The following is an 11,202-nucleotide window of genomic DNA, read 5'->3' as shown; positions in this document are numbered from 1 at the left end:
TCCCTTGCAAATCAGCCTGCAAAAGCCATTTCATTGTTAAAGTTAAAAAGAACTTCAACAATATGCATTTGATGACATAATATTAGCTTCCACAGAAAAATCATGATAAAGGAACCGTGTGCCATTTGGGATAACACTAAAAAAGTATACTAGTTAATAAAACAAATCACAAAACAAATCATGCATACCAATAATGTACAGGCTTTTTGAAACATGTATGCTTCCAACATGAGAGACTGCCCCATATGTTTTGGTTATATATATATATATATATATATATATATATATATATATATATATATATATATATATACTTGTAGTCGAGTTTGGTTGATCTGGTTATGTATTTTACTACTTCCAAGTGGATTTTTATGTTGTAAAGTGGCCCGGTTTATTTATTCTTAGATAACTTATTGTTTGTTCAACAACCTAAGCAAAAAAAACCTCTTGTAAATTCATAAAAAAAAAACTACAAAAAAGGAATAAATAGAAAAATGTTTGGCAACCGGATGGGTGTTGCTCCCAAAATAACTATGGTCTCTCATGAAAAGTAATAAATAAAAGAAAACTAGTTGTAGAACAAGTTAACAACTCCATTTATTTGCTCATGATCTCATTGTTGCTCGTTTACGGCTACTATTTTTTTACAAACATTGTTGTTCCGAGGGTTACTGAAACGTGGATTTGGGCCTGAACATGAGGTCCAGGTCCCTTTGAGTAGCAGTGTCCGACTTGTCGGTGCCGAGATGTCGCCTGTCCGAGTTCCTCGTGAGGAGGTTGGGGTGGTACCTGTAAGAGACACCGATCCTTAAGTTAGTAAGGACATTAGGCAGGTTTTTGTTAGATTAGAACGTGAGTTATACCTGGGGTACCAGTGTATATATAGTAGAGTTTGATGACCGCCTTTGTTGGAGTAGTTCCATCTTTTCTAATGGATTAGCGTTCCCTTTATCTTGAGAGTTTGTTGGGATCTACCTTCTAGATGAGGTAGAGATAGTGGAAGAGATTTTTTCAATCAATTACTTGTTAAATCAAGTAAATCAAGTAAGGCTGGACTCCTATTGTCTTTAAAGAGGTCAGATATATAATGAGGTCCACCTTTTTTGGTGCACCTTTTGGTGTTTTTTTACCTCGCCTTGCCCGTTGGACCAGAATATGAACAATTGTATTAAGGCATGTAACATTTACAAAATTGCTTTTATAATAGTAAATCCTTGTTGACTTGGAAGAGCATCTGACATTAGAAAGAGCTAAGAATATAATAATGCTTTCTTTGCCTGTTGATGAAGCACATGGCTATAGCATGTTTGGGAATATATTATTTTAGGGAAACAATAAGCACTTAATTTTACAAAAATTGTTTCTAGAAGTTTGATTCTTAGCTTAACATCTTTTAATTATTTTTGTGGCAAATCATTTCTAAATCTGAATGTGACCTGTGTAAGCAGCATAATTTGTCGCTGATAATTTGACCACATGATCCTTTTCATGTAATTTTTCATCACATTTTCACACCCTGATGGTGATAGCCGTTAGAAGCACACAACACATGACCATAACTTCCATTTTCCATTAACTTCATTATATAATATATATGCAACTAAATTTCTAGTTTCTTGGCTATCCTATTCACTATTCAGAGTTCTTATCAGCTAGGCCTGTGTCTCCTCCAAAATGGAAACATTAATGGCTAAGTTAATGGTTCTGATTCTTTTCCTATCCATGATTGCACCAAAAAGGGGTAAATACATAAGTGCTCATGTGTTGTTAAAATATCCACCAATGTTTGTGTATAAATGTTCATTTTTTCACCTAATTGCATTATATTATGATCACATGATGCAGTGTTTGCTGAATATGGGCAATGGTGCATAGCCGATCCGGAAAGCAGCGACGATGAGTTGCAGGCGGCGCTGAATTGGGCTTGTGGAAGTGGAGGTGCAGATTGTAGCAAAATCCAAGTGAACCAACCATGCTATTATCAAAACACTTTGGAAGACCATCCTTCCTATGCCTTCAACAGCTACTTTCAGAAGTTCAAGCACAGAGGTGGTTCTTGTTTCTTCCGAGTTCTAAATTAAACTGATTCTAGATAACATATACATTATACAATATTATAATAGTGCTTTTTAAGTAGAACATATGCATGTTCACATTGGCACAGAGTGCAAAAGCAGATCTAGAAGAATAGAAGGCCATGTGAAATTGTAAAAAGTTTAGGAATATTAAAATTGACTAAATGCTTAGTTATATATAACATGTATGCCATCAAAAGGAGGAAAAGGCAAATTAACTTGGCAAACAAGTCAAGGAATCAATCCAAGCTAGTAACTGTTACTCCCTCCATTGTTAGTTGAAGTGGTATATTAAAATAACTGATGAATCACGAAACAATTTGTCTCTAGATATATATTGGTTTTTTCATGTACCACTTTGTTCAAATAAGCTACTATTTCAGAACAAAGTATAAGGAGTCCTTCTATTGAGAAATTTGTGTAGATGACAACACAATAATATATATCCTTTGATTGCAGGTCACGGTTCTTGCCACTTTGACTTCATTCCCTAATTGGAACTGTCACTGAAGACTCAAAAACAGCTGCAGCAGAATCTACAGCTTAGATTTTATTTTTTCCTTTCTTTTTATTGAGGCTGTGTAATCCCCATCAAGCATTGTGCTCTTGCCTCTATTTTTAATTAATTGAGTTTAATCTCAGTCTATGACTGAGAAAGTTATTAAATCTTATGCAGATTAGTGTCCAATCTCAAAGAGCTTAATGATATGCTGCAAAATAACATTTGAGATTTCATAGCCAGTATGCTGCTGCATGGGAGTTTACTTTAAATATGGGGGAAATGAAAAGATTGAAAAACAATAAGAGTGCAGGGAAGCTTCACAACTAACAAGGATTCCCTTTGAATGATGAAAATCAGAACCATTTCAGCTTAGGAATAAATTAACATCAATGCACATATATAATTACAAAAACAAAAAAGGAAACAATGATAGATCCGACAAGCCACATATAACAGCCATCTAGTCACCGAAAATGCCCTAAAACAAGCAACGCCAAAGAAAACACTTAGGTGCGGGTAAAGCAGAATAAAGAATCAGAATCATGTGAATATTTAAAAGCATTAATATGGAATGGAAAGATGATCGGGAAGATGGTAACAAAACACAAGTTAAAAAGAAAGAGATACAAACGGCATTTTGTGATGTCTAACAAGAAGAATCCCACTTACTATTATCCTTGCAATAGGCCTCTAGATATCATTTCACGAAGAAGTTTCTCCGCGTTATCATTTTCACCTTTTTCAAACAGAGCACGAATGATTATTTCATAAGTCACAGCATCCGGTAAGCAACCATTGTCTTCCATTTTCGACAATAAAGCCAATGCTTCATGAAGCAGGCCCTCTTTGCAAAGCCCATTGATCATAATGTTGTATGTCTTCACATCTGGACGATAGCCTTTAATGGAAAGATCTTGAAATATCTCTTTTGCATTTTTAAGTCTTCCACTTTTGCACAGGCCATCTATAAGTATGTTGTATGTACATATATCTGGATCAATGCCACTCTCTTTCATTTGATTGAATAACATAAGTGCGTTGTCATGTTGTTTCATACTGAACAAAGCATCCAGCAAGGAATTGTAAGTGACTATATCAGCATGTTGACCTCTATCATGCATCTTTTCAAGAAGCTCCACAGCACAAAGGATTCTCCTTGATTTTCCCAAGCCATCAATTAAAGTAGTGTAAGTAAATATGTCGGGAACCAAGTTCTTGCAACGCATCTCTTCAAGGAGATTCAAGGCATCATTGACCATTTTACTTTTGCACAAGCCATTAATCATGATATTGTAACTACAAACATTAGGAGACACACTACTATGGGTCATTGTGTTGAATACATATTTTGCCTTATTTACCTGATTAACCAAACAATGCCCATCCATTAAGCTGTTATAAGTAACCACATCTGGTTTCACACCATGTTTTGTCATCACAGCCAACACGTTATTAGCATCTTTGATCTTTCCTTCCTTGCATAACCCATGGATCAAAGTATTATAGGTTTGAACATCTGGAGTAATGTTTTTGAGCATCATATGATTTAGTATATGAATGGCTTCCTTAAATTGACCCTCAAGGCACAATCCATAAATCAGAGTCGTGTAAGTAATAACATCGGGAGAAATTCCCATAGCAAGCATTTCAGAGTATAAATGAAAAGCCTCACTTACAAGTGTATCCTTGCAGAGGCTATCAATAATTGCGCTGTAGATGACAACATTAGGAACAATCCCATACTGTGGGATCTTTCTCAACACTTGAATCGCAGCTGCTGTGTGTCCGGCCTTACAGAGTCCATTAACCAAGGTCCCATAGGTGACTTGATTAAGCTGAAATCCATGAGCCCGCACTCTGTCATGGAAGTGCAGTGCTTTTTCAACATTACCACAGAGACAGAGACCTTTCAGGATTGTTGTCAACGTTATGGTATCAGACTGAAAACCCATCCTGAAAATCTTGGCCAATACAGAGAAAGCAAGCTTCATACGACCCATGCCGCAACAACAATTGATTAAGATGTTCAAAGTAAATAAGTCGGGAGCGATTCCCTTGGCTTGCAATTGCTGAAAAAGGGAAACGGCGGCGTGGAAATGCTTCGTCTTGGCAAGGGATCCCAAAATCTTGTTAAACTGGGAGATGGGAGGAGTACGACGCATAGAGAGCATGCGAGTAAAGGAATCAACAGCATCGTCAACTTCAGCAAGGGATGGAGGCTCAGAATGAAAGTGAAGGCTTGTCCAGGAAGGAGGGAGAGTGGAGAGTGGAACAAAATTAGGGATTTGACGAACAGAAACCCTAAACCTTGTTGCATACAACATTGTTGATTCCTTCTGAATTCTGAATAAGAAATTTTCTACCGCGTTTACATGTCTAGATTTTTATTCGTTTATTCACCACTAAGAGGCAAGAAAAGAAAAGGGGTTTTACAGCAGAAAAAATAATGGTGGGGAGAAAAGTAAAAGTAAATCCTTGACTTGGAAGAGCATCTGACATTGGGAAAAGCTAAGAATATAATAACACTTGGTGAAGCACATGGCTATAGCATGTTTAGGGAAACAATAAGAACTTAATTTTACAAAAACTGTTTCTACAAGTTTGATTCTTAGCTCAACATCTTTTAATTATTTTTTTTGTGGCAATTCATTTCTAAATCTGAGTGTAACCTGTGTAAGCAGCATAATTTGTCACTGATAATTTGACCACATGATCCATTTCATGCAATTTTTCTTCACATTTTCACACCCTTATGGTGGATCCCACATAAAATCTGATCCTGCTTGATGCAGAGTGTCCACTTGCAATGGAATATGAACATTCCTTCTTAGCCGTTAGAAGCACTAGAGCACAAACATGCCCATAACTTCCATTTCCCATTAACTTCACTATATATATATTTGCAACTAAATTTCTAGTTTCTTGGCTATCCTATTCAATGGGGGATAAAATTTGCTTCAGAGTGTTGTTTCACGGAGATTATTGTTGAAAGTGACAATTTAGAGATTGTGAAAGCGTTAAAACAAGGAAGAATCTCAGACTCTTATTTTGGATCATTCATTGCTGATGCCTTGGATTTATGCAAAAAATTTAGATTAGTTTTCTTTAGTCATGTGAAAAGAAATGGAAATAAAGTAGCCCATGAGTTAGCCCAATTGGCAATTACCACTCCAAATTATGTATGGATGGAGGAGGCCCCAGGTCATGTAACAAATTTGGCCATGTGCGACATATTGGCTCCAATTGAATGAACATTTCCATTTCCAGTCAAAAAATATACATAAGTGTTCATGTGTTGTTAAAATATCCACCAATGTTTGTGTATAAATGTTTATTTTTTTTTTTTACCTAAATTGCATTGTATTATGGTCACATGATGCAGTGTTTGCTGAATATGAGCAATGGTGCATAGCTGATCCGCAAGGCAGCGACGATGAGTTGCAGGCGGCGCTGAATTGGGCTTGTGGAAGTGGAGGTGCAGATTGTAGCAAAATCCAGGTGAACCAACCATGCTATTATCCAAACACTTTGAAAGACCATGCTTCCTATGTCTTCAACAGCTACTTTCAGAAGTTCAAGCACAGAGGTGGTTCTTGTTTCTTCCGAGGTGCTGCCATTACAACAGAAGCAGATCCTAGTAAGTTCTAAATTAAACTGGTTCTAGATAACATATACATTATACAATATTATAATAATGCTTTTTAAGTAGAACATATGCATGTTCACATCGGCACAGAGTGCAAAAGCAGATCTAGAAGAATAGAAGGCCATGTGACATTGTAAAAAGTTTATGAATATTAAAATTGACTAAATGCTTAGTTATATGTAACATGTATGCCATCAAAAAGAAGAAAAGGCAAATTAACTTGGCAAACAAGTCATGGAATCAATCCAAGCTAGTAAATGTTACTCCCTCCATTGTTAATTAAAGTGGTATATTAAAAAAACCGATGAATCATAAAACAATTTGTCTCTAGATTTATCGGTTTTTTAATGTACCGCTTTGTTAAAATAAACTACTATTTCAGAATAAAGTATAATGAGTCCTTCTATTGAGAAATTTGTGTAGATGATAACATAATAATATATATCCTTTGATTGCAGGTCATGGTTCTTGCCACTTTGACTTCATTCCCTAATTGGAACTGTCACTGAAGACTAAAAATAGCTGCAGCAGAATCTACAGCTTAGATTTTATTTTTCCTTTCTTTTCATTGAGGCTGTGTAATCCCCATCAAGCATTGTGCTCTTTCCTTGTTTTATTTCTTAATTAATTGAGTTTAATCTCAGTCTAAGACTGAGAAATTCATTAAATCTTATGCAAATTAGTGTCCAATCTCAAAGAGATTAATGATATTTTTCCCCCTCCACATTGATTATTGATATCATTCTAAATTCTTTCTTATCGAATGAATTAATGTGCTACTATTTTCATATTTTGGGTACTACAATATAGATGTTAGTGACTTAAAATATCACTGGTATTATATTTTATCCTAATTACAATAGACTAGTGGGTTCATTGGTTTATTTAGTTTAATCAAGGTTCAATAGTAATATATACAATATTGTTACATGGTAAGGATGTTCTAATTCAATAAGAGTAAATGGGAGTGTGAAGGCCTGAAGGGGGAGTGTTCCATTTTCTTTCCCTGTTTCCACATTTATATGTTGACAATTATAACATTATAAAATCGCTAATAAAATATATTGAATTTCCATAACTTTAGATAATACTATACACAATATTTCATGTTTCTATTAACCTTTTCAAAAAGAAAAGTATCATATTAAAACATAAATCAAATTAGCAGTACAATTTACAAAATATAAAAATTGACAACTCTCTCTACCTCTAACTACTCAACTATCTTCTATCTTGTCCACCCTCTTGACGGTTGAATTTGTTTAATGCATTATATGGTTGTTTCCAAGAATGCAATACCCACGTTCTTTTGCTCTAACATTACAATTTACAAGCACTTCCTGCAAGGTGTTGGCATCTCTAATGAACTAGATCCACAGCAAACAGAAGGTTGCATATCTTTTCCTCTATGCAAACCCTTTCCTCAGAACCAGCATTAGTATGAAGGCACTTCTTCTTAGCTTTTCTATAAAATTCTGCTTCAGAATTTCTACCGTTTCTTTCCAAACCAGCAACCAGTACATTGTAAGTTCCTACCGCAGTCAGAAACCCTTTTGCGCACATACGTTTGTGTATATCAAGTGCCTTGTTAACTCTTCTAGAGGCAAAATAAGCGCTAATTAAAGCAGTATAGGTAGCAGTGCACTTATGGTTATCAGGTAACAAGTTGAAAATCGTCACAGCATAAGCAGGCTTCTTAGCGCAACCAAGCCTATAGATCAAAATTGAAGCCAGGTAGATTCCAAGAGAATGACCAGCTCTAGACATTTCCTCAACGGCTTCGACTAGCTGCGAAAACATATTTGATCTGATCAACAAGCCTATCAAGGAAAGATATCCTTGTCTCTCCATGTATATGCCCATTTTTACGCTATACTTGAATGCTAACAAAGCACCTTCAGGTCTGCAATGGGAACAATTTACCTCTATAATGGATGAGATACCCTTATGATCTAAAGGTATTTTCTTATTCATCATTCCAGCAAGTAAATGATCAATAGCAACCAGATTTCTCTTTCTCAAGAGAACAAATAGAAGCTCTTTATCTACATCAACTGTGAAACAGTCATTATCCTTCCTAATGGTGCTAGAATCAATATAAAATTGAGGATTGACTTGCCTTATGAGCGCATCACTTTCCCCGGCAACTTTCAAAGCTTTCGATGCTTCGACAAAAACTGGGTAACGAAGAACAAGGCGGTTTTCTTTCATATACCGCAGGATATGGGTCATGAACATAATCCCTCCAATTTTAGCACACTTATCAATCAAAATATTGCATGCAGCTTTGTCAGGTTGCACCCCAGCCTCCTGCATCTTTTCAAATATTTCAAGGGCATCTTTGCATTTTCCTAAAATACAAACACACAAAAAAATAATAACCATTACTGACGAAACAGAAGGCAATAACAAATTTCTGAGAGAAATTGAATTGAATTAAGCAAAAAAAAAAGCGCTCTGAAATTTGAATACCCTCTTAGGCAACATAACAAACACATGGAAGGCAAGAAAGAAACACACACTAACCAGAGCCAACAAGGTACTCCATTAGAATGGTATAAGTGTAGCAATTAGGAGCACAACCAGATTCAATCATCTCCTTGTAAACACAAGTAGCCTCCTTAACCCTACCATGATCGAATAGAATCTTGATATAAGCAGTGTAAGAAACAACAGTAGGGTAACAACAATCCTTGGACTTCATCTCCTTCCACAACTCCACGGCTGCATCAACATCCCCAGAATTCGAAAGCCAATGCATCATGCAAGTGTAGGTAATAGAATCAATGTTAACATCATTGTCTTGCATTTGCTTGAAAACCTGCTTCATGGAAGAGATTCTACCAGCTTCTCCGAAGATATCAATCATGGTGGTGTAAGTGTACTGATCATGCTTGAAGCCTGTGAGTTTGGAAGCCCAGTTGAAGAACAACCATGCTTTCTCCATTGGAGGGTGGGATTTGAGGACTTGGTTTACAGTGTAAGAGTCCCATCGCAATGGAAGGTTCTCGAGCTCTTTCTGAGCTGAATCCCAAGTTGAATACTTTAGGGTCTTGTATATGTTTCCAATGACGCTTCTCATGTACTCTTTCGGATCACAGTGAGAATCTTCTTCCTTCTTGTTCGTGTTCTTGTTCTTGTTCTTCTCCTTCTCCTTCTTGTTTTGTTGAAGCTGGTGAAGAGAGTGCATGTAAATATAATTGGCGGAAGGAGCGAACTTTCTGATGAGAAATCCACGGAGCTTCCATGTTCTGAGCATCGATAACGTCTCCGGTGGATGAGGAACAGACCAACGACGGCAGCTCTTCCGGCGGTGCTCACATCCACGCCTAGCAAGACAAAGGAAGCTGGGCAGAGCGTGGCCCAGTGGGCTTTGAAAATATTCACTTAATTTGGGCCTAGGCCCAGTTATTAACCAAACACCGGAAAGAAGGTCAAGCCCAAAAAAAAGTATTCACTATATTTAGGCCTACGCTGTATTGTTTTGAATTTTATTGGGCGGGTTATTCCGGGTCGGGTCTGTTCAGGTCTTGCCCATGACAAAAAAAAAAGAAAACCTACTACTCATTATCTGACCAAAAAATAAAAAGGTTACTACTCATGAGAAGTTGTTTTATATAAAGATAAAAATTAAAAACCGTTACTTACCAAAAAAAAAAATTAAAAACCTTTAAATAATTTAACATATTTAATTAAATTTTTATTTAACAATTTTTAATTATCAAGACAACTTTATGTGAATAGTGATCTGAATTTGAATTCCATTTTTTTTACATGACTTAACCCCTTTTTTTTAACCTCAAAAGGTAGTAATTATAAGCTTGATACATTAACATTCTTGTTTTGATTTTCTTACTTGACTTCCATTGGTTTCTCCAATAGTTTAGGAAGGAATTAAAGTTGAGAAGGCTTTGCAAGCTATAAGTTGAGTCAACTAGTACATAATTTCGTTGGCCAAGTATTCTACATACTCACTGTTTATAATTTAGAAATTACAACTAACTGAATATTTCCATCAAAGTCAAACCAATTGACTAATGAACCCCACATTCTGATTAAGACATCATATACAACCAAAAGTCTACATTAATTGAGGAGTTATTCTAACCACAGATATTGTCTCTTGATTGAGGAATTATTCTAGTCTAATAAAGATCAGGAGAACAAAGAAAAATTATATATTTTTTGAATTTTTTTCATATTCTATATATGGAATAATATAATATAAGATTATTATTTCATCTTTGAAAATAACTCTACCCACGTTTGTAAGAGATCATAGTTTCTTTTAGGTCAAGCGTATACCTTTGAACATTGATGAGCATAAAATATGGGACATAAGACTATAAACACAGCTTGGCTTACAAGTTAAAATAATTTTGTATTATTACGTTTAAGAAGAGAGTTAACTGTTGGCCCAAATAATTATAAAATTGGTAATGAAATAGTATCATATTCTAAATTTATTCGTTTCCGTAGAAAATGGTTATTATCAACCAAAGTTTTAAGCATATATACATGGTTCCAATGTTGAAAAAAAATAATGAAGCATAGCATCACATAGCTAATGTATGTGTAAAGAATAGGGGTGTACGCGAATCGGATCGGATCGGATTGAATATGGCCGAAAATTTGATTCGATCTGCACCATTCTCATCAGATTGGATATAATATCCGCATTTTTTTTTGTATCGGATCCGATCCGATTCGCAAATGTGTAGATCGGATATCAGATATATCCGCATAATTGAACCTTCTCGTTTTAATCATATTTTTATGTAAAAAATTCAATAAAAATATTTCTTTCACACTTTTAAATTTATTTATTCCGAAAATATTTTTAATCAATTTTTTTTTAAATAACAAAAATAAAATAATACAATATATAAATAATAATTACTAACTAAAACATACAAACAAGTAAATATAATATCAAACATATATATATTTTATTATTATTATGCGGATCGGATATGCAG

The 11,202-nt window shown here is 35.2% G+C and overlaps 3 protein-coding genes across 4 annotated transcripts; 1 reads left to right on the top strand and 2 right to left on the bottom strand.

The window, feature by feature from the left end:
• Window positions 1–1,260: 1,260 nt before the first annotated feature.
• On the bottom strand, window positions 1,261–5,228 carry LOC112701727 (uncharacterized). Of its 2 annotated transcripts, none has more exons than XM_025752471.3 (2): window positions 3,247–5,228; window positions 1,261–2,088 (listed from the first exon to the last, which is right to left on the bottom strand). In XM_025752471.3, exon 1 carries the CDS (start codon window positions 4,899–4,901, stop codon window positions 3,249–3,251), a length of 1,653 nt encoding a protein of 550 aa, XP_025608256.2. In that variant the 5' UTR covers window positions 4,902–5,228; the 3' UTR covers window positions 1,261–2,088; window positions 3,247–3,248. The 2 variants fall into 2 exon arrangements, with proteins under 2 accessions (XP_025608256.2, XP_025608255.2); XM_025752470.3 differs by lacking the exon at window positions 1,261–2,088 and adding an exon at window positions 2,916–3,055.
• A 535-nt stretch (window positions 5,229–5,763) lies between these two features.
• On the top strand, window positions 5,764–6,899 carry LOC112701728 (glucan endo-1,3-beta-glucosidase 4-like). The gene is made up of 2 exons (XM_025752472.3): window positions 5,764–6,214; window positions 6,682–6,899. Exons 1-2 carry the CDS (start codon window positions 5,905–5,907, stop codon window positions 6,714–6,716), a joined length of 345 nt encoding a protein of 114 aa, XP_025608257.1. The 5' UTR covers window positions 5,764–5,904; the 3' UTR covers window positions 6,717–6,899.
• Window positions 6,900–7,271: 372 nt separating this feature from the next.
• Window positions 7,272–9,602, bottom strand: LOC112701726 (pentatricopeptide repeat-containing protein At2g01390). Its single transcript, XM_025752468.3, has 2 exons — window positions 8,750–9,602; window positions 7,272–8,574 (listed from the first exon to the last, which is right to left on the bottom strand). The coding sequence occupies exons 1-2, from the start codon at window positions 9,480–9,482 to the stop codon at window positions 7,583–7,585; spliced, it is 1,725 nt and encodes a 574-aa protein (XP_025608253.1). The 5' UTR covers window positions 9,483–9,602; the 3' UTR covers window positions 7,272–7,582.
• Between the last annotated feature and the right edge of the window lie 1,600 nt (window positions 9,603–11,202).

This window comes from Arachis hypogaea, chromosome 7, assembly GCF_003086295.3.
Source record: "Arachis hypogaea cultivar Tifrunner chromosome 7, arahy.Tifrunner.gnm2.J5K5, whole genome shotgun sequence".
NCBI lineage: Eukaryota > Viridiplantae > Streptophyta > Magnoliopsida > Fabales > Fabaceae > Arachis > Arachis hypogaea.
The sequence above is the reverse complement of the archived record's forward strand: the minus strand, read 5'-3'. Positions and strand labels throughout refer to the sequence as shown.